The 22,692-nt window shown below is 34.1% G+C and overlaps 2 protein-coding genes across 4 annotated transcripts; one reads left to right on the top strand and one right to left on the bottom strand.

Annotated features, from left to right (window-relative positions):
* The first annotated feature begins 1,784 nt into the window (after positions 1-1,784).
* On the top strand, positions 1,785-12,967 carry LOC114184831 (ultraviolet-B receptor UVR8-like). Of its 2 annotated transcripts, XM_028072169.2 has the most exons (11): positions 1,786-2,163; positions 2,372-2,445; positions 2,545-2,629; positions 4,510-4,641; positions 4,751-4,978; positions 5,150-5,383; positions 5,586-5,629; positions 8,495-8,677; positions 12,061-12,151; positions 12,495-12,538; positions 12,626-12,967. In XM_028072169.2, exons 1-11 carry the CDS (start codon positions 1,944-1,946, stop codon positions 12,746-12,748), a joined length of 1,458 nt encoding a protein of 485 aa, XP_027927970.1. In that variant the 5' UTR covers positions 1,786-1,943; the 3' UTR covers positions 12,749-12,967. The 2 variants fall into 2 exon arrangements, with proteins under 2 accessions (XP_027927971.1, XP_027927970.1); XM_028072170.2 differs by lacking the exons at positions 12,061-12,151; positions 12,495-12,538; positions 12,626-12,967 and adding an exon at positions 10,339-11,656 and having other exon boundaries at positions 1,785-2,163.
* A 3,611-nt stretch (positions 12,968-16,578) lies between these two features.
* Positions 16,579-21,647, bottom strand: LOC114184025 (transcription factor bHLH155-like). Of its 2 annotated transcripts, XM_028071250.2 has the most exons (10): positions 21,159-21,647; positions 20,661-20,849; positions 20,072-20,165; positions 19,935-19,976; positions 19,660-19,719; positions 18,119-19,258; positions 17,928-18,029; positions 17,530-17,661; positions 17,306-17,431; positions 16,579-17,061 (listed from the first exon to the last, which is right to left on the bottom strand). In XM_028071250.2, the coding sequence occupies exons 1-10, from the start codon at positions 21,254-21,256 to the stop codon at positions 16,972-16,974; spliced, it is 2,073 nt and encodes a 690-aa protein (XP_027927051.2). In that variant the 5' UTR covers positions 21,257-21,647; the 3' UTR covers positions 16,579-16,971. The 2 variants fall into 2 exon arrangements, with proteins under 2 accessions (XP_027927051.2, XP_085529826.1); XM_085673700.1 differs by lacking the exon at positions 20,661-20,849.
* Between the last annotated feature and the right edge of the window lie 1,045 nt (positions 21,648-22,692).

The following is a 22,692-nucleotide window of genomic DNA, read 5'->3' as shown; positions in this document are numbered from 1 at the left end:
ACGAATCATGCTTAATTCGCCCAGTGAGTCAAAATACACTTAAAGAGAAAGAAATTTGATATCTATATACTTGAAGGTAGAAGGACATTCTGAAGGTTATAGGCATTAAATTCCATCATTTCAATATGTCTAGGAATAGTTAACTCCCTCATTCATGGGGGTTGGGTGTAATGTATTATTAGTTCTCTATGAATTCTTCATTCAATATACTCATTTACCATAATCTCTTATGTTTTATTTTTGCTTTTAACTACATAGTCTAAGAATTTTGCACATGCGAGAGTCCATTCTGATCCGAAAGATAGTTTAGAAACCTATATTATGATCTCTAATTGCATGTTCTAGATATGGTGCATATGTGGGAGTACAGGCTGATCCGAAAGATAGTTTAGGAAACTTGAGTTGGATAAAACAATTATTGATTTCACATGCTAGACATAGATGTGGTTAGTAGTCATTTTAAATATCAACATATGGTCATTAATGCAAATGTAATAGTAAAAATGGCTAGTTTGCAACGAAATCGATACATGTTACAAATGATGTGAGTGTTAGAGACAAAACAAGGAATATATTGTTTGTTGTTTTTTACTTTGAATGAAATCATGCAACCCAATCCCCGTGAAGTTTTATCTTATATTTTCCTCAATCAAGTTATTTGTTTTCACTATACCAATTTTTTGTTTAACCTTTACATTCAATTATGAATTTATTTTTTATCTAAACCAAAAATATTGTTTTTATCATCCTTAATCAGTAACTCACAAATTAATTTAAACCACATTAATTCTTGTGGGATACGATATATGGACTTATCCACTATATTACTTATACGATTTGATACACTTACTAAACACATAATCGTCACCTACGAAACCTCCTTCCTTTTACACTTTCACCAAAACATGTGTTTATTTTTTAAGCATCTCCATTAAATATATGTCATCATCAACTAACAATTTTATCCTAAATTTAATCTTATAAGTGAGATAAATTATTTTCTTAAATTAGCAGAATCAACTTAGTTACTTGTAGAAAAAATATTAAATGAAAACTAATTAATTTGACCATGTTCTTGACATAATTGATTTTACTATGATGTACAATTTTACTATGTTCTTAGACATATAAAAATGTTGAAGAAAACAGAAGATGTAGATGATGTACAATTTTTAAAATTTATTTATAGTATATATATATATAATATTATCCTGAATGTGGTTTTAATATATTTTCGTTAAAATAAATTTTTTAATATTTGACGATAAATTTAAATAATTATATTAAGATTATAATTTATTATAAATTTTAATAAGAGGGGAAAAACAATCATGCAAATATAATGTGGTTTAAGAAAAAATAAAGAAAGATTTGGCACATGAAAGATGTACGTGGCTGTTTCCTGTCCGTGCATTAGGTCCAACCTACCTATTCTTTTTCAAATTTCAAATAACTTCTGGAACATTCCTAAATGTCAATTAATCATATTCCGTTAATTAATTAATATTTAGACACAGATCATTTCAAAAATAAAATATCATTACTTGACCAACAATAAAATACAAATACTTATGCGCAACAAGACACGCGTCACTCAATCATGCACCTCGAAAGCGACGCAGTGGTCCACTCCGTTTTCCAGAAACTTCTACACCATACCAGGGCCTCAGGCTATGCAATCTGCAGGTGCGGTCCTGATCGAGCCACGTGTTCCAATCTCCACGTCATCATCCGACGTGGCGCCCGCTATTACCTTGTAATTGATACGCTGTCTTCCAAAGTTTAAACTCCTCTCTATTTTCTCTCAGCTTCTGGTTTTGGCTTGAACAAACGCAGCGTTGTTGTCGTTTCGTTTCGTTCTTCTTATTTAGAAGAGCTCAGGGGGATTTCTTCTGCGTTTTGGACCTTCGTCTTGTCGTTTTCCGGATCGGAGTTTTCTCGCCATGGGCGAAAACGAAGCTGCGGAGGATGCGAAGGTGGTGGTTGAGGAGGAAGAGTGCGCTGAGAAAATGGTGTACATGTGGGGATACCTTCCTGGAGCCTCGCTGGAAAAATCTCCGATACTGTCTCCGGTGCCGGTTCCTCTCTCCGATCCTTCACTTGCAGGAGATTCGTGGAAGGACGTGTGCGGTGGTGGTTGCGGATTCGCCACAGCCATTTCAGGTAGATTACTCAGTCCGTTGACTTTATTTTGACCAAATTCACATTGAAACATTAAACAACGTTGAAGATTTTCTAGATCTGAAGTCGTTAGTAGGGGATCCTCGAACTGTTTTTCTTTCTTAATCCCGAATCATCGGTTAAAATCTGGAAAAGCTTTTTTCTTTTGCGTTTTTGTGAGATACGCGGATTTGTTTTGTGATTTTTGCAGAGAAAGGGAAGCTCATAACGTGGGGTTCTTCGGATGATGAAAGCCAGAGCTACTTGACTTCGGGGAAGCATGGGGTAATGCATTTAGTGTTCTAATATGGGGCTTGGTTTGGGTGTGAATTTGTAGTTGGAATTGATTTTGCAACTTGTTATGTATGCATGTGCTTTCTGAAGGAGATTCCAGGGCCTTTTCAGCTTCCCACTGAGGCTTCAGTGGTGAAGGCTGCTGCTGGTTGGGCTCACTGTGCTACAGTCACTGGTAATGTTTTTTGTCCGATATTGATTTAGTGGTTATGTTTGGATTTAGAGATGATTCAGTGCTTGCTGGATTTTAATTTCCTATGACTTAATATGGCTGGTCGCGTTATAAATTTTGCAAATAAATTAGAAAAAAAAAAAAAGCTTTTGTCTACCGCGGTACTTCTGTAATCGAGTCACCACGATCTTTAGTTAGATTGTTTAAGCTGATTGCACCATAAACTCAAGCACATTTTGGTGCTTATTATTGGATTCTGGTGCAAAAAAAAAAAAAAAACTGTGTCAACTCTTTTGACTGCAGTAAATCTTTGTGTGTATTGTATTGATTAATTGATAATTTATTACATAGATATTGACATAGTTCATCTGGCTCATTAACTACATAGTTTTTTATTTATTTTCTTAAACAAGCAGACATGTAGTCTTTCAATTAATAGAAGTAACAGCATACGCTTGTATAAAGTTGAAAAATCGAATATATATATATATATATATATATATATATATATATATATATATATAGTTTTTAAGTTCTAGTATTCTTTTTTTCATGGCGGTTATAGTTGTTTGAAACTCCAATGCTAGGTTGAGAGAAGTGGAAAACATTTTTGCTTTTCTACATTTTTTCTCCCTACTCCTTTATTTCAATGTCTGGTTTCTCGTTATTCACTTCTGTACGTGAAGAATGGATTACTAATAATTAAGGGGCCGGTACATTAGGCAGCCAGAAGCCTCTTTACTGAACCTGATGTAATTTTTTATTCAAAATTTGTTTTTGAATATTCTGAGAAACTACATTGTAAATTAAACCTTTGAAGTTGATCGTTTACAAATTATAATGCTATTTTATGTAAGTGCTTCTATTGATTGACCTTACTTTTAAAGGAATTGAGGTGTGTCTTAACAATTAACAATAACAAGATACAAGAGAAATGTAGGTAAGAGAGGATTTTAAGAAGATAATAAAATGAAAGTGAATAAATGTTTGAAGTTCAAAACTATCTTAATGGATTTTTAATAACTATTTGAACGATCATAGTGAGAGAAAATTTGTAGGCAGAGATAAAGTTAAGAAATAGGGACTGAGATTATAAATGGCTTCTTTTTACTTGCATTAACTATTGATTAATAGAAGTAATTTCATAAATACATTATCATTGCAAACATTTTTTTAACATTTAGAAAGAATCTAAGTAGTATTTTTAGCAGAAATCTGCAGCCTTTATCACAAGTTTTGGTTGACTTACCCAACAATCCTATTAAAATAAGCATCAATCTTGAAAAGAATTTTTTGTTTCCCTTAGACGAGATCTGAATCGAAACTGAAATTTAAATGAGATTACCATAGCAGATGTACGTTATGACGACAAAGTTTAACATACTAGGAATCCTATGTCTCGAATGATGTTCATGGAAGTGCAACCATATAAATTTTTAATTAAAAGAAAGTCTACTCTAAGTTAGCTGTCAAGTATGATAATTGTGTTTTAGGCAACAATGAAAAGGGGTCATGCTTGGTCAACCATGTAATAATAGACTAAAAATTTATTTAAGCCGTATTTTGCTTGTCGTTGGGTCTTTCTGAACATCATAAATTGTATAAAGGATAATAGAGGGATTATATGGGAAAGGAAGAAAACCTACAAGGAGTAAATTGCATTCTCTTAAAAATGTGATACTAAATGGGAGTCGTATGATATTAAGAGGGATGAGTAACATATATCAACTTAATTATTATGACTTGGTGAACTTGGCATATATGATTAACTTGATTATTATAGTATGCTAAAGGACAACTACTCACTTCATAGGTTACCCTGCATAGCCATGGGTAATGGATAAAACTATTCCTTGCTAAGTAGTATATTGCTTTGCCTACAGACGTAGGTGAAGTGTATGCCTGGGGCTGGAAAGAATGTGTGCCTTCTGGGAAAGTCATTACAGATTTCATCACTATGGGAAGCCTCCAAAAAGATACCACTGGGAAACAAAGTTCATCAATAGCCGAGCAAGGTGCTAGTCATCAGTTTTGCAAACTATAAAAATAGTTTAACAAAAAGAATGTCTTTTTTTTTTTTTTATTTCATTTCAGGGAGCTAATGGAATTTCGGACATTAAACAGGAAGCCCTCAAAGCTCCAATACAAGCAGTGGATCAGATTCTCATCTTGACAAGAAATCAGGAGATGAAGTTGTAAAGCGAAGGAAGATCTCCTTCACTAGACAGGACTCTGATAGTCAAGCATCTGGAGATGAATTCTTTACCGTCTCTCCTTCTCTTGTGACCCTTGGTAATGAAGTGAAAATTACTTCTGTAGCAGTCGGTGGGCGGCATACCTTGGCACTGTCAGGTAATTCACTTTGTGTGTATGCATAGTGTGTTATAATGACAGATTCTAGGGATAGTTGGCTCTGGTGGTCACATTATGTAGTTTTGTAGGTTCAATGAAGTATGAAGATATGGAAGGTTTTTGATGTAAAGCAAGACACCTGATGCATGATATTTTTACCGAAGTTTTCAGATGTGGGACAGGTCTGGGGTTGGGGCTATGGAGGCGAAGGACAGCTAGGATTGGGTTCTCGAGTAAAGATGGTTTCATCCCCTCATCTTGTACCTTGTATCGAGTCTGCATCTGGGAAGGATAAATCATCGGCTTTTCATCAAGGAAGTGGTGCGGGAGCTCAAGGGTCAAATATTCTTGGAAGCTATGTGATGGAGATTGCTTGTGGTGGCCGGCATAGTGTTGTGATAACAAGTAAGCACTTTGAACGTGTAGCCTTGCAAATGCATCATTGAATGTTTAAAAAATTTTAAGCTCATTATACTACAAAGGATAAATTCAATTTAAGAATTTTAATCAGTAACAAAATGCGTATATATTCATTTACTGCGCTATGTGTTTAAATGAGATGAATGTTTCAGTAGAAGTCACAATTTCTAGAAACTTCTTTTTGTAGATACTGGGGCCCTTCTTACTTTCGGCTGGGGTCTGTATGGCCAGGTGAGCCTGCTGTTGGAATATTTTAATATTTTTCATGTGCATCTTATGCCTGGATGAGAAGAATTTTATTTTTGTTGCTAAGCATAACATTGAGGTTGCAATGTTAGAAACACGCACGTTTTTATATGCTGTATTCCTGAGACCCTAGGACACCCAACAAATATTGAGTGCTAACGTTGGGTTCTTATTTGGAAGTAATGTGTTATGAACAAGCTAATTAGAAATGGTAAAGTAAGGAAATTTTGTTGTATAGGATGAAAAGAACAATCAACTGGAGAGCTAATGCTCAATTTTGCAAATTATACAAACTAGAATCAAACTCTACATCCTCATATTTAGTTTACTCATTAACCCCCTTAGTAATTAATATTCTAGCTGTGTTGACCAAATCACCTTTTTTCCCATGGTCCTAACAAGTTGTTGCATTGGCATTCGTCTATAGTGATAAATGACAACAGAATTCATATAGTGATGGAAATAAGGTTTTGAATTATTGGTAAGGTTTAACTTGTAATATGGGATGACTAAGGATCCAAGAGGATGTACACATAGCAGAATTAGTTGAAAGAATTTAAATTATATTTTATATTTCATGAATGAATGAACATCATTTTAAAGTCTAACATTTGCTTAAAAAAGTAATGAATGACAAGTGTAAAATTACATATTTTGAATGTTTATTATTTCTAAATTTGGAGTGTGATCATAAAAGAAATACCATTTGACTTAATAATTGGTTTACTTATTTTTTCTTTTAAAGTTATTTACCCTCGCACTCCCTCCGCCCCCCTCCTATCACAATATAATTTATAATTAGTTTGTTTTATAAGTTATTCAATCTTTTCCATATGCGTGTGTATGGTTTGTAGATTCATTTACTCCCGCACTCCCTCCGACATGCCCCCCCTCCCCCTGACAATATAATTTATAATTAGTTTGTTTTATAAGTTATTCAATCTTTTTCCATATGCGTGTGTATAGTTTGTATATTTATTTACTCCCAATATTTACCAATAAGGCATTTAAGTTTTTTTTTTCAATTATTGAATTTAACCTTCTCATTAAGTTGCTAAATTTATGAAATGTGTTACTATTTATTGAATATACTTCATTTTGTTGTGTAACTTAATAAATGTGAGCTATAAAATGATTTATGTATGAATGTTTAGAATATATATAGTTATTGTTATGTTAATTGTCTAGAAAAAATCGTAATTCTGTAGTTATTCTATACCAGTTATTTAATGGAATTAGTAAGGCTTATTTATTCTTGTTCAGAGTAATTGTAAGGGGGAGGTAGTACTCTATTACCCCTTTGGTCAAAGGATACATGATAAATACTTGGCCTCTTAACAAAATCTAGAATATTAGACAGAATTAAAAGTAGAATAGAAATAAATGACTAACATTTTGTTATGTTGCATGAATATAAGTGTGGTAGTCTTCCCGGTATGGATATGGATAGAGAATTTTGCAATTTTTAATATAATGGTTGGATGTAAAATATTGGTATAATGTTATGAAAATATTTGTGATAAAAAATTAAGAAGCTGGAATCTCACATTGCATAAGTAACAATGAAAGGGTTTTGATTAAATAGAGATAATATCACAAAAAAATTTGTTCACCACAAAAATCCTTTGATAAACCATAAGAAAACTAAATAAAAACCATAATTTTGAAGGGTGATCTAATTATTAGCATGGAGGATATATGTAATTTTATAGTTATAGTTAGAATCATTACGGTTATACATTACTTTTAAAAGGAAAAGGAAAAAATAACTTTGAGGCACATGTTTGACAAAATAAACTATCATACCATCATGCTACCGGGATTGTTTGGAACTCTGAGATTCTTTTTAAAATGTCCAGAAATCGTTTGTAAGCACATATAAAATTTTTGCTTTCTCTGCTGGAGGTTCTTTTGAACTTTTTGGAGGTTCTTTTGAAAAGTGTTTGGAGTTTTGCATTGATGTCACTGTTATCACATTTAATCTGTTTTATACACAATATATAGCTGACAAAATCTCTAATATTGAAGTGCCTTCTCATAACTTCACGATTCCTTTGGTTTTGAATGTAACAAATTACTTCTAGTCATGGTTATCTGAGGCCAGATTCTATTTAGACTTGTGGGAGTGGGAGCATTACTTGTAGATTCGAAATAGTCTACATCATTTAATACATCATATGGAAAAATAAATCATGCTAATTCAAAATTTCTACACTATAATTAGTCAACATACTAAACAAAAGTTCCATAATTGTAAGATAGCTAAGATTAGCGAACATGATTATATATAAGTTCAATCTACAACAAATACTAGTTCATATATTCAGAAAACAAATTCTTAAGGCCATAACATTTAAATAACTAAAACTGGTAAAATATCTTAAACATTTTGTCTCCAACCCTCTAATGATATATCATCTCCAAAGATCATCCTCATCATCTTCATCATTATCAAGTTCTTAGATGGTAAGTGTGCATCATTGTTAACTCTTTGGCGAGTGTACTATATCTTTCAAATAGTAATTTGAAAAGTTCTAGGTATCACTTTTCAAGAGATTTGCGTATGTTAGGCTAATTGTGCATTTTTTCTAATTCAAACTATTAATATAAACACTGTTTGGTTCAAATTTTTGCATTGTTAGTTCACTCGTGGGTGTGGTAACCATGCTGCTGGTCAATAAAAAATAGCCAAAGGGAGGAATTCATATTAATTTTTTTGTACTTTTGTAAAGCACTAAGTGGCCTATCTGATTTATTTATTTATTTTTTAAAATTTTTTATTATATTAATGAAGCATGCAAGGGGCTTATCCTAAATCTCTTAACTCCGTTGCACGTAAATTTTCTGTAGTGTGGACAAGGGAATAATGCTGATCAGCTGAGACCAACTCAAGTTTCTTCCTTTTTGGGAACCAGAGTCAAAAAGATTGCTGCTGGGCTTTGGCATACATTGTGTGTTACTATAAATGGTCAAATTTATGCATTTGGTGGGAATCAGTTTGGACAGTTGGGTACCGGTAGTGACCAGCCTGAGGTATGTTTTCCTTAATTCTTAGATCACTTTGTCTCCATTAGAATGCTATTGAACAAACAGAATTGCTTTTTGATAAGGTTGTTAGGTAGTGACCAGATGAGGTATGTTTTCCTTAATTCTGAGATCACTTTGTCTCCATTAGAATACTATTGAACAAACAGAAGTGCTTTTTGATAAGGTTGTTAGACTGGACGCTTGTTAACAATAACTTAACGATCATGTAGAGAAACTGATATTAGTAACTAAAGATAGCTGCGTTTGATGTCATTATTTTAAAAGTTGCTTTGTAGATTACTTCTGTTAACTAAAGGTACCTGACTGATGCACAGGCTAAATATCGACTCCTATTCAATCTAGCAAGCCTTTCATTTATAGATCAGAAGGTTTTCAAAGTATAAAGTTTCATAATACTTAAATACTTGTTTTGTACATGTAGATGCAAATAAATTTTCTTTGAAAATCCTTAACTCAGGCACAGTAGGCCAATCTACATTTAATTATGTCATCAGGAACACACTAACCATCATAAGACAAGTTGGAAGCTACCAAAATATATGTTGGGAAAACAAGTCCCGGCAACCCAAGTTGAAACCTGCGAAGTCTGATAAGAATGTATAGCAGCACGAGTCACTCAGGAAAAATAATTAAACATGAATTCAATAAGTTTGAAAATACTATCAACTTAAGAACTAAAGAATAAGTTTCATAGACGGAATTAATTTGTCAAAGTACTTCCTTTTCTAACACCATTCATAAAGAATGCTCTAGTCTGCAAGTTGTACCTAATTGAATTGATCTACATAAAAGTTGGGGTGTCAACAAGTCACATTCTACCATCATCTAATATTTTTGGTGCTACACCAAACCCTTTAAAGGCACAGTCACCTACTATCCTAAGCTGGGGCCCTTTCCTCTTCTTGAACAAGCTAATGGCGGAGATTTACTCACCCTTTAGCCACATAAAGACTAACTAACGACTTTTATGACCCAATACCTTAACCAAATCTGCTATGTTTACATGGGCCATTATATTTCCTAATCAACCACAAGCGGTATCTATATATCTCTTTGCTGACGACGGATGGTGTTCTGATCTAGAACTTGTAATGTGAATATAAAAATCAACTTTAGCTTAAAGTTAAAGTTTTACAGCACTATTTATCATAGCTGCAATAATATATTGAACTGGTAACATGACATTGGAATAATAAACTCAATATGATAGAGTTGATAATGTTGCCATCGATATTGGTAGAAGAGACAACATTAAAATAGGAATGAATGTGATACGCAAACAAATTTGGAGTAGCACTTGTAAAAAAAGAATGACAGAATCTCAGTTTAGGAATTCTGAGCATGTTGAAGTAAACATATATGAGCTACAAGGGGAGTTGCTCGGATGGAGGGTAATCTTATGATTTGGAGATAGTAGGAGATTGTAAATAAACATGATTCCCAGTTTCACATTGTAGTGATCCTCGTAGCCTACTCCACCTGGTAAAAAAGGGATTGCTTGTTGTTGTTGCCTTAATAGAGTTTCAAAACCATCATTACTTAATTCTCCTGGATTACTGCATACATAAATAATGTAGCCATCAAAGCTATTTTTCTTGACAGCTTAATTTACTACATTTTAAAATGTTTGTCTCCTAATGATTTAGGATACCAAGATATGACACAGATATTAAATATGCTACATATCTGATGTATCAATAAAAGTATTCACAAAGAATACAGAATATGACACAATGCAGAAGATAGCCTTGAAAAATAATAGCTGCAATACGAAATCCAAACTGTCTAGTACGTTATGTGGAGATACGAGAGCCTTGCTGTTGCTCATGGCATGCTTCTCATGAATGGAAGACTGGACTAGTTCATGTATCTATCCTTCAAATCATGGTGTGCTTGTGTATTTGACCAGCAACCAGAGTGCTTGTGTGTCTAGGCGCCCCACAAGTTGTGCTGTTTACTGGAGAATTTGACGCGATGATCATTCTTACAGCTGTTATTTTGATCTGTTGTGGTGGAGCTTCATGCCATGCAGTTAGATGTAAGAAGAAGTCCGAGAGAGCGTGCAGCGACATATGGAACACCCAATCAGCAGTGTCAAGGGTCCGAGGGAAATGCTCGTATTCATGCTTCATAGACGATATAGCATGTTCATTTACTAATGTGAAATAAAATAATTTCAAATTGACAGCGGAAGTTGTGATTCAGCCATCACGCTTGCATATATGTATTTGGACCAAATAGTCAACAAGTTTGAAATTATTTCCCTATATAATGTAAGAAAATGTCATTGCAAGCTCTAGAGAACTGTCTAATAGGGTTTAGATCCCTGCAGATTTAACCATAAACAAATATGTTCGCTAGATAGATTCTTGGCAGACCATTAGGAAGTAATCTTAAGGAACAACAGTTTCTGTAGACATTACAACTGAGGTTACTAAATTTATGTGTTTTTCCTTGTGACAATAATCTCCTTTAATTATCCTCAATTATTAACTTGCTGCCATTACCTTAAAATATAATGTTACCCAAGGGCATATGACTTAACAAATTCTATTAGAATAAGTACACCGAGACTAAAACATTTCAAGTCAATGCATTATAAATTATTCAGGTGTGATGTAGCAATGGAAAAAGAGATAGTACAAGTCTCCAACTATTAGTTTTGATGAAACACCATGGTTTAGCCTTCCTGATACAACTTAAGCTCTCAAACGTTTTTGTATATACTCGAAGCACCAAATGCACCGACTCCACCTTTCTGACTAATCAAGCTCAAGAGCTTCATGAGGTTTGACACAAAAGTAAACAGATAGGGAGATCTAATGCAAGTGGAATTGGGAATTTGGTTGAAAATTGGAGTAACGTAAGTGAATAGTATGGCTCCAAATTAACAACATGCTTAAGAAAGGTGGGGACATTCTCACCTCTAATGTGTTTTATAAAGGAAAAAAAAAATATATATATATATATATGTATATAAACATATATATACATATATACATATATATGTATATATACATACATATATATATATATATATATATATATATACATATATATACATATGTATATATGTACATATATATATATATATATATATATATATATATATATATATATATATATATATATATATATATATATATGTACGTACGTACGTATATATGTCCTGTTATTTTACCTCATGAAGATGATGCAGTTCTATCATTAAAAATGATATCTGATGAATCCCCACTCTGACAGTCGATAGCTGTATATGTAGTTATGTTGTGTCAAGTCTAACTGATATTTTGGTTTTGGTTTTCAACCGACAACGGTATTTCATAATAGCTGAGAATTAACTTGCGTATTTGTTTTTCCTTGTTTAGACTTCACCTAGACAGTTGGATGCTTCCCGTTTTGAGAATAGGAATTCTAGTATTGTTTCTTGTGGGGCTCGTCACAGTGCTGTGCTGACAGGTATGTCACCATTACCATATGCTCCTGGGGACTCAGAACCAATACTGGAGAACTATTCGCTTTTGAGAATTGGCAAAAAAAAAAAAATAATAATAATAATAATTAAAAGAAATCGTGTCAAGAATCATTTCATGGTCAAATGCTAATCTCATGATCATTTCATCTGAGGGCCCACCAGTGAAAATTTTCAAGTCTTAAAGTTTCTTTGAGAAAAACCATTTCATTTATTCACAAGAGAATATAGTTGTGTAATTTATCTTAAAATTAAAGTTTTCTCGTCACTGATTAAGTCATGTCATGTTTCGTTCATACTCTTGTTTGTTTCCTGTTTATCATATTGAAGATGATGGTCATCTATTCACTTGGGGATGGAACAAATATGGTCAGGTATTCCCAATATCTTTGGTAACTCTTAAATATTAAGTAGTGATATTGGTGCTTGTCTTGGTTTCTGATTATTACCTACCCGAACAGCTTGGTTTGGGGGATTCTGCTGACAGAAACATTCCTGGTCAAGTCTCTATTGCTGGTTGCCGACCAAGAAATGTTGCCTGTGGCTGGTGGCATACACTGCTGCTGGTCGATAAAACCGATTAACTTTATTTGTCCGTTAGCAACATGGTGGTCGTACAGTTTTGATAGGTTACTGACCAGTCCACATTAAGTAGATTTGTTCAAAAATCACCCAAACCAGTTGGGCTGCTGTCTTCACCCTTCTTTTCATTCCCCTTATCAATGTGAATCTAAAACTTCGTAGTGTTGGATCCTTAATACTAACTTTGGTTCGAAGTAGATTATTATGTTGCATCAGTTTAATATTTTGTTTCTGTCTATATTATTGTTTAATGGTGAAATTCTTCAGCAATTCTCATTTTAATGTTTTTTTACTTGAACTTTTGTTTAATGATTAAAATATTAACTTTGTAGGTTCTTGGCCAGAAGATCCTATATTTATTTCTTTCCTGTCATAACATCATCCCAGACCCATGGCTATTTGCTAACAATATATAAATGAAGAAAGATCACATCTACTGCTTTTAAAGTCGAACTGTATTAAGGTAGTTTTCAGTCCCTACAACCAAACTTTGAGGAGCTTGTTTGTTGAGAACATAGATAACATCATCAAGAAAGTACGACAAACTAGAGAAGTTGAATTTGTTAACCTCTTTACCAAAAAACCCATTAAGAAAAGCATTTCTTAACATTTAATTGAAAGAGCACTCAGAAGTATTAACAAGAGTTTTAGAACGGCGAATGAGGACAAGTTTTATGACAGAAGAAAAAATCTCACTAAAGTTAAACATTATATTTATGAACAATATCCTTAGGCTTAAAAGGGAAGGGAAGATGGTAGAACAAAAACAATTTATGGGAAGGTCTTGTCCATTGGCAACAAAATTTTGATGGAGTCCTTCAAAAGTAGTTGTATGTTTATATTTAGTGGAATTTGTCACATGAAAGGAGGTACCTGAATGTAAAAAACAGGTTTGAGATGGATAAGATGAAGTATTTGAAACCAAAGCCTAAGGTTGAGTGGGACGAGTATATTGATAAGGATTGCTAGACTATTGGGACCAATGTGATGTTCAAAATAACCAAACTTGTTATTGATGGTTCACCCAAGGTCTTATAGGAGTGAGACACAGGTGGTTGATAGGGTGATCTGATAACAAAATAGAGGAATACAACTATATTTGAAGAAAAATGGACAATACTTAGAATTATAACCACTGTTTTGACGTTAATAAACAATCGTGAAGAGTCGATCACCACATTATAACCATTGTTTTGACGTTAATAAACAATCCTGAAGAGTCGATCACCACATTATAACCATTGTTTTGACGTTAATAAACAATCATGAAGAGTCGATCACCACATTCGAAATTTTATTTGTTTCAGAGTTTGAAACTTCTTTACAATTTGTTTCTTCAAGGGTAATGGTTGAAAAGTAATTTTGACTATATGAAACATTTTTTATGGATTAATTCGTGACAAGAGTTTCAAGCTTCAAAAGCAGTAGATTAGTTTGAGCAAAACTTAGGAAACGTAAAACTTTATTCTTTCTTTTTATACTTTATACAAGAATTAAATCCTCAATTTCTTCAACGTTCACAATATCAAATTTTCTTGCCGAATTTTGTTCTCACACAAATGCAATAGAAGAATCTATTTTTCGAAAGACCTTCAAGAACCAAATTATAATTGTTCTCTTGGTTCTCCAATCACACAAATAGAGTCAACAAGATAATTAACACAACAACGAAATTCAGTCGTGATTATAACAAATATGAGTTTTGTAACTCAAAAAGAAATTATCATATATTCATAAGAATACATATATACAATCACTTGTAACAAAATATTACGAAAAAGAAAAGATTGAGTTTAATAGCATAAGTTGTCTTGGTTAAGCGCCCTTTTTTAGTTGTTTTTTTTAGTGTTTCGCCTTTCTGTTTTAGGCCCGTTTGTTGGGTAGTGTGTATATATATTAGGATTTTTCCTTTTGTTTGTAAGATAGAAGTTTCAAATATAATTTTTTGGTTTTCTTTCTTTTCTCTCCAGCTTCTGCTTGTTAGTCTTTTTATGCTTCTTCTCTTGCTTGTGCAATTCTGCTTCTTCCATGGCAGACCTGAATAATCCTGTTATGGTATTAGAGCTTGGTTTTGAGTAGCTCTGTTGTGCGTAACTCTGGTATTTCCTCTCCTTTGTTTTTCTTATCTTGTTTTCTTGTATGTTCTTGTTCTTTTGTCTTGCTTTTTATTGTTCTTGCTCTCTAGTCATGCCTTTCTTTCCTATGGCTGAAAACAATACTCATCCTATCTTTACCTTCATTCCAATGAAAATCCTGCTATCTCCCTGGCTTCACCAATACTAGATGAAATAAATTATCATTCTTGGAACTGCTCCATGCTCACGACACTCAGCGCAAAGAACAACCTTGAATTCATCCTTGTATACTGATCTTTAGTCAAAAGGTGCCACCTAAGTTAAGGAGACTGAAAAATAGGTTTTCACATGGGACTCTTGCTCGTATAACTGATCTTTAGTCAGAAGGTGCCACCTAAGTTAGGGAGACCTCAATGTTTCTGAATTCTACACTAAGCTTCGCACTCTTTGGTGGGATGAAATAGATAACTTCCGACCAAAACCTATTTGTGAATGTAAACCGAGGTGCAGCTGCAAAATTTCTAGTATTATAACCCAAAGAAAGATGGAAGATCGTGTTATGCAATTTTTGCTGGGCTAAATGATCAATTTACAAATGTTACTTCTCATATATTGTTATTGGATCCTATTCCCGATATAGCCAAGGTGTTTGTCCTCGTTGCTCAGCAGGACAACTAGCTAGTGGTCTTATTGCCAACATAAAAGTGCATGACAACAAGATCAATAATGCCACCGCTTCCACCAAGGGCACTATTCACCTGACTTCAAATTCACCAATAACAAACAGATACATAATGTTGTCACTCAAGAAAATAATGAAAACCAGCCTCCCAATGATCATGGAGATATTCGACTAACACCTCAACGGTTCCAGATTTTATCTAATATTCTCAAATAGTACTGCCCTGAAACCAATACTTCTTTAGCCCAAGTCAATCACATTGGCTCTGTCTCGGCTGATCATTCTTCTCCAGGTAATATCCAACCAGTTTACACTCAAAATAACCTTTGAAACAAATGCATAATCAATTCTGGAGCCACTGATTATATAACCATTTCTTTGAAAAAAGTTTCCTCCTACAAGAAAACTAATCCCATTAAGATTTCTTTACCTAACAATGATCCTGTGATATCTGAATATTGGAGCACAATTGTTTTCAATTCAAGAATTCAACTCGCTGGTGTTCTTTATGTTCTAACAAATTTCATTTAACCTTATTTATGTATCTAAACTTATCTCTTTTATTTCCTATGAACTAACTTATTTTTTTTAATGAACAACAAAACTAAAGAAGTAAAAAAAATAGTCAAAATATTATTATTGTAAGAAACATGAGTTTCTTTTTTCTTTTCTTTTTTTATCAGCATATAAGTACCCTGCATATGTAAGCTGATGATTGAACATTTTATGCCAACGGTGTTTCTTCCTACCCCATCAAATTCAAAAAATTTCCAGAACTGATTATTTAGTGTGTTCCAGAAATCAAAATCCAGTTTATGGGGGTGCATGAATAAATTTGATGAGATGCAGATAGAAAAACACCCTAAAACATTTCATGTTAACTGAGATTTAGAATGAAATAAATCTGTCAAGTTTCACTTTCTTTTGCATGCTGGATACAATTTCATTCATATGGTTAAACACAACATTATACGGTTCCTTTTAGTGTTTTATGCTAAAGTTTTCTGATTCATGTACACAGATACATATTGTGCCTTTTGAACTTCATTCAACTTTAAGAGTTTGAGCACCTTCGTGTAAAAACTTGCTATTTCATTGCATTAAGCACTTTTATGTAGCCTCTTTTTGGAAAGGTAGCAATATTATTTGAGCCACAGCAACTAAACACATAGCATTCACGTGCACTCTCATAGTTTCAATGCTCTACTTTTCTAGGTCATAATTATATGCCGCACCAGAAATGAGTTCAAAGCAAGGTGCTAGAAATATTCTTCAGCAGCAAAAAGCACCCTAATGAAGTATCTTTTGTTTACATATATATAGGTATTTAGGTAGTAGCTTATCATTAACACAAACGTAGCAAGTGCACTATGAGGGCATGAACACTTTACACAGGTCCCTCTTCAATATTATAGTTACTTCTTCAAATAGGAGTTTCCATTTCAAACTGAAAACTGGTTTGCAAGGGTCAGTTTTTGTACGAGATAGGGTTTCTCCTCAGCTGCAGAAGATGCAGTAATGGACATAGAACATCCATTCTGTGAAAACCTCTGGGAACCTGTGCATGTCAAAGGAAACATACCTTAGTACTTTGCTATAAACTCATGTTTTTGCTGAAATTAAGATTGCAAACTGAATTTGCATTACAATACTGAGTTTCTAGACAGAACTTTAATGTATACACATAGTTTTGAAGGTAAGCGAACACGAGTTTGGATCATTCCAAACTGAAAACCAAAAACTGTAGCACCTCTTAATACGATCAACATCAAAAAACAAGTTTCAGAAACATATTTGGCTACCTCAACAATGAAACAAGCCCAGCTGTCGCTAGAACGGTTTTCCAAGATCCCCTTCAAGATGGTGATATCCAGCTTCCGAATCACTTGAGCAATCTCCAAGAAAAGGCCATGCTCATTGCATATCATCTGTTACAAAAAGTTGTGCACTAGTTCAATAGATGAAAACTTTGTATGCCATTGTTTGTTTTTGAGAGCTAAGTGAGCATGGAGAGGAAATAGCATACCTCAATGAGCATGTGCCCTGTGCATTCAAGATCTTCTATGACTATAGGCCATGCTAGTTCACTTTCAAAGTCAAATGCACAGCTCCTACCTGGGTGGCCACCGTTCATTTTCTGTCTTTTGCTCTCACCAACCTAGACACCAACTTATGTAAGTTATTCCAAATGTTTGATGCAAGTCTTTGTCATAAAACATGTTGTATATAAGGTTTTCCATGTTGTATTCCACCCATTATCAAATGTCTAGGCTAAAAGGATAAATATAAAGATTTTGTGGGGGCATACAAACACAATGGATTGCAAGCAAAAGTAGATTTAGGTGACAGAAAACAAATAGAAGTTTCCTAATCCAGAAGATAAAACATTTTCTTTTAAGTTTTCGGAACAAAATCGAGCCTTACCGTTCGATTGGCAAATCGTTTCAGTTTCTCGGCCTGACTTGTTATCTTTCTCAAGTAGAGCATGTGCTTTATGGTCCGTTCCAAGAGGTTGTCAATGCTACACTGCATACCATAACACCAATGTTAAAATTTCACTAAGTTCAAAAGGGAAATCAAATAATTAGCTTTTGTCCTGAAACACAAAAACTTACCCTTCCACCATCTGGGACAAGTTCTCTCAACTCCTTCATTCTGTCCATGATAAGTTGTCTATCTCTTGGCCTAGCCTTTTGGTTGTTAGCAACTTTTGTTCTTTTCTTGTTTGTGCTAGAGAGCTTTGGTCCAGTAATAGGAAGCATATGACAATCTTCCTTTTCCTGTGGCACCTCATCAATCAATAAGCTTCCATTTCCCTCAAAAGATGATGAAAAATGGTTAGAAAATTCATATTTTCTCTTGACGGAAACTGCAGGCACAAGATCATTCTTCACATCAGAATCATCCACAATCAAAGTGTAGCTTTCTTCTGAAAATTTTTTTGGCTGCATGGAACCACTAATCTCTGTTGGCATAGTTGTAAGAGATCTGATACTGTTTGAAATACTTGAAGTATCATCTGCAGCACTACATAAATTGCCAACAACAGCATCTAAAAGATATTCTGGATCAAGATCTTCGGGAAACCCAAAACCTTTAATATGATCACTCTCTTTTTTATTGGTTATCAGACACGAGGTATGGTATGCATCACCAACAGAGTATGCAACTGATCCAAGTGCTTTGTGCAATTCTGACTCTGAGGGAAAAGTGAAGTCATTGAAATTCTTAGCATCATAGTAACCGCTTTCAGTGCCTCCAAACTGTTTCTCTGTCATATTTTTCACAGAGAAAGAGTCTAATCCATTTGACATCTCTTCAAAAACTGACCAGGACCACATCTCTGCTTCCATGTGATTTGGTTTTGTCTCCATCTTACTAATATGTCTAGGAACAGTTGACATATCAATTGATGAGGAACCTATGTCATTTAAATTTTCTCTTTTCAGAGAGTTTAGTAGATTTTGTCTTGACACAGAACAATCATCTTGAATAAATGATATCATTGTTGGGTCCAGACCTGTTGAACCATTTGCACTGTTCGAAGCAGTACTGGTTGAAACTTCACTTTTCCATACGGTTTTAGTAACAGAAGATGATTCGTCCAAGCTATTCATCAAATTATGCATTAGGTCTGAGAATGACCAATCTTGGTAATCAGTTCCCATGTTCAAAGGGGAAATATTTGCTTCCATGCAATCAATAGATTGGAGCTTCTCCTTCACAGTGGTAACGAATTCCAGGTCTTCAGCAACCTAAAATTTTGACAGGACAAGAAAACATCATGTAATTATACAAAACATTGAGCCAAAATTTGAAACAAAAATAAACATGCTGTCACAAGTCACAAAGGACTATTGCACCAATTAACACACTAATAATAAGAAATAAAATCTTTGTACCTAAACTTTCACGGATGTGAAAACTGAAAACAATACAAACACATAAATATGATCTTTTATCATCAAAAGTTCACTCCTTTAAAGGAGAAGTCATGCCAAATTTAAGATCCTTTTCCAAAACAGAAATCCAAAATTTAAGGTAGGGAACAAGATTGCCAGAATTTGTGGACAGGATTAATAAATATGCATGCATCAGGGTACCATTTTAACTATAAAAGCCACAGCCTGTCTGGGTCAGGATCCAAATACTGTACCTCTTCAAATGAACCAAACTGCAAAACCCCTAGTGGAAGAACCGGTACCAGCACAATAGTCTGCAAAAGAAATTCAAATTTTCAACTCAAGATTTGTTTAAATTGACCCATTTAGTGCATAAATATTATGTTGAGGCAAGCCTAATATAAGTTGATTTTTCTACTCATTAGCACACTGATTACGCAGAAAGCTTTATGCTATACCAGAAAGTACGAATCAAAATCAAAATCTTATTTGTAGTACAAACAAAATATATAAAGGTAAGGCATAATACCTTGATGCCACATGCAATTTGAAGAAACCACTCATCAGGACACTGGAGACGTAGAAGATTGCTGTTATTAAGTATTCCAAAGAAGCATGATTAATTAATTTTATTTCTAAATGCAAATTGTAAGTACAGAATCTCACCTCTGTGATTAAATCAGTGTCAAATTTACTGGTAAGAATATCCTCACAGGAAACCCAACAATGATCCCTGGCAAGAGCTACTTTACCAACAACCCTGAAGAATGAATAAAGTCTTATTCAGTTTTCATCATCTTTAAAAATCATAGCACAAATACCTTGTGGTACACAAGAATACTATACTTAATTTAGCATTCTTTATGGATCTCAAAACACAAGATAAGTGACATGCAGAACCACTGGAAACATTCACTCAAGATTTTTCTAAAATATAAAGCATACATGATTGTCATATCTTTGAGAGCACACTGCTGGTGTGAATATATACAAGAATAAATTGAGGAACTTAAAGAAGTAAACACTCTCTACTCTTTATATAATTATAGCATAAGGTTTCCTGCAAGGACTAAGAAAATCACCATTCGTTCTCATTTCAATTAGCAAAGTTTCCAAAACAAGACAAGCATAAAATTGGAAAATGAACTTGATGTTTTTGTCTTTTTTAGTTTTCTAAAATGAAAATTACTTTGAATCAGATGGAGCAATTCACAAGAAGTTTAGACATAAAGAACAACAAAACAAAAGTTGTTACCCTTCTCCCAAATTGTATTTACGATGGGACATTTCAATCATGAGAAGTCGAACTGAATAATCTCCTGAATAATCAGTACTTTCACCTCTTGAAAAATATAACTCATCTGGGGATTTGAAATTGACGTCATCCCACATACTTTCCTCAACCTCATTTCTTTTCTGGTAACCATTTTCCCAGGTCAAATTCCTAAAACATACAGAGTTTTTGTGTCATATACACAAGATCTCAAATTCAAAACAGCAAACACAATTTCATTCAACATACCATTAAACCAATTTCCAGTGAATAGTAACACACTAAATGGGATTGTGGACATTGAGTTCACTCATATGTTAATTACAAGTTCTTATAACAGGCTAGTATTTGCTTGAATGGTAACTGATACAGTAAAGCGGTTAAGTTTCAGTTAGATCAAAGGATTAACAAATCTATTCCTTCCAAAACGTGTCATATAGCACAAAAACAAAAGTAACTCAATGAAACAAAGAAACTTACATAGGAAAATGGTGGTTAAGCTTCCAAAAAACAGCATATTTCCATCGTGTGTGATCACAAAAGCCCTTCAACAACGAAGTTATGGAAGTGGCTTCCATCTGTTCTACTTTTCCAGGACTATGCAAAACAAAGAAGGAACACTAAAGAAAACCCAATAACAACTTCAAACACACACCTAGCTTCCTCGGTATGAACCTCTACCCGCTTGCTTAATTCTCAAACCTGCTCTTCTTTTGATCGGTGGCCCTGTTGTACTAAGGAGCATGAAAATAACCATAGCTTGGCTCCTCCAACACAAAACTATGAGAAAGTATGTGTTTAGAGCCGTGCTGTCAAAATCAATGACGGCCACAAGTGCTCACTATTTCCATTTTTTGTGCCATTTTTAAGCAAATTGAAGCCATACTCCAAGGAGACACTGCTTTTAGAAGAAAATCTCCAAACTAAGAACGAGGCTTCAAAACAGCTCAACACAGAAGAACGCACATCCTGTAACACCAGAGAAAAAAACTTTGTCAAGATTTTGACCAACAAGTCTGTCTAATAACTGGGAAATAGTTCAATTTTCTTTGGAAGGAAAAGCAGGAAGTCAACTCTGGGAATGAAGAATCAAATTCTAGTATGATACAATTTGCTCAGTCAGAAACTCAGAATAAAACAACCAACCCATAAACCAAAATCCTATCTTTCTTGATGATTCATTTTCTAGCAACCAAAGGGTCATCGCATTTGAGCAGTAACTGACAAGACAACCCCTATGCTGATGATAATGATACTTACCACTTCTACTTTTGACTGTGGAATCAAAGAATTTCACCATACACAAATTCATTACACTCCATGAGAAAGAAGCCAAGTGAAACTTCCCCACCCACTAAAAAAAGAGATTTTGATGGATGATCAAAAGACCCAGAAGGCAGAAAAAAAGTGGGAAAAGGAGAGAGGGGTGGCACTTTGTCTTTTTCGCACTCAATAAAAGTCCACACTACAGAAACCACAAGAACACAAAGCCTTGGTTTTCTACTATTAAACATGCCAACAGCAACAGCACACCCCTTTTTATATCAGAATAACGTCATTGGCATTCACTCTTTCATCTTGCGGATTTGAAAGTGATTCAGAAGTGGATTTGATAAAATGGGGAAGAGCAAAGTGGGGAGGGGACCCCACAGACAGAGACACTGAGAGTGACAGAAGCTGCTGATGATTCTACTGCACTTTGGAGCGCGTGGGAAAAGGAATTTCGACTTTCTAATGACATTAACAGTAACAGTAACAGAGACAAGTTCTGTTCTAGTTGAATCTTCTCCTCGGGATTCTCTCCTCATTGCAAAAACTCATTATTGCACATTGCCCTTGCAAAAACTCATTATTGCACATTGCCCAACCAAACAGAACTCTCTCGGTGATGTTTTTTTCTGAAGGATAAAATCATAAAACTCAGTGATGATAACGTATAGACAAATCAACACATAGGAAAAACAATGAAGTTATTATGTGCCAATGTTTTATATTATTATTCGATTCTAAAACA

Source organism: Vigna unguiculata, chromosome 5, assembly GCF_037176805.1.
Source record: "Vigna unguiculata cultivar grain cowpea cultivar isolate G323 ecotype 2 chromosome 5, ASM3717680v1, whole genome shotgun sequence".
In the NCBI taxonomy this organism is placed as follows: Eukaryota; Viridiplantae; Streptophyta; class Magnoliopsida; order Fabales; family Fabaceae; genus Vigna; species Vigna unguiculata.
Note: the sequence above shows the minus strand (reverse complement) of the source record. Positions and strands in the feature narration are given on the sequence as shown.

What these genes read in the sequence shown, in the direction of transcription:
- LOC114184831 (XM_028072169.2), top strand. Translation starts at nt 1,944, where the DNA reads ATGGGCGAAAACGAAGCTGCGGAGGATGCGAAGGTGGTGGTTGAGGAG. An exon ending in TTCATCAATAGCCGAGCAAG is followed by an intron (nt 4,642 to 4,750) that starts GTGCTAGTCATC and finishes GACATTAAACAG; the next exon opens with GAAGCCCTCAAAGCTCCAAT. An exon ending in GCATAGTGTTGTGATAACAA is followed by an intron (nt 5,384 to 5,585) that starts GTAAGCACTTTG and finishes TTCTTTTTGTAG; the next exon opens with ATACTGGGGCCCTTCTTACT.
- LOC114184025 (XM_028071250.2), bottom strand. Translation starts at nt 21,256, where the DNA reads ATGGAAGCCACTTCCATAACTTCGTTGTTGAAGGGCTTTTGTGATCAC. An exon ending in AAATACAATTTGGGAGAAGG is followed by an intron (nt 20,166 to 20,660) that starts GTAACAACTTTT and finishes TTCATTCTTCAG; the next exon opens with GGTTGTTGGTAAAGTAGCTC. An exon ending in TTGTCCCAGATGGTGGAAGG is followed by an intron (nt 18,030 to 18,118) that starts GTAAGTTTTTGT and finishes TATGGTATGCAG; the next exon opens with TGTAGCATTGACAACCTCTT.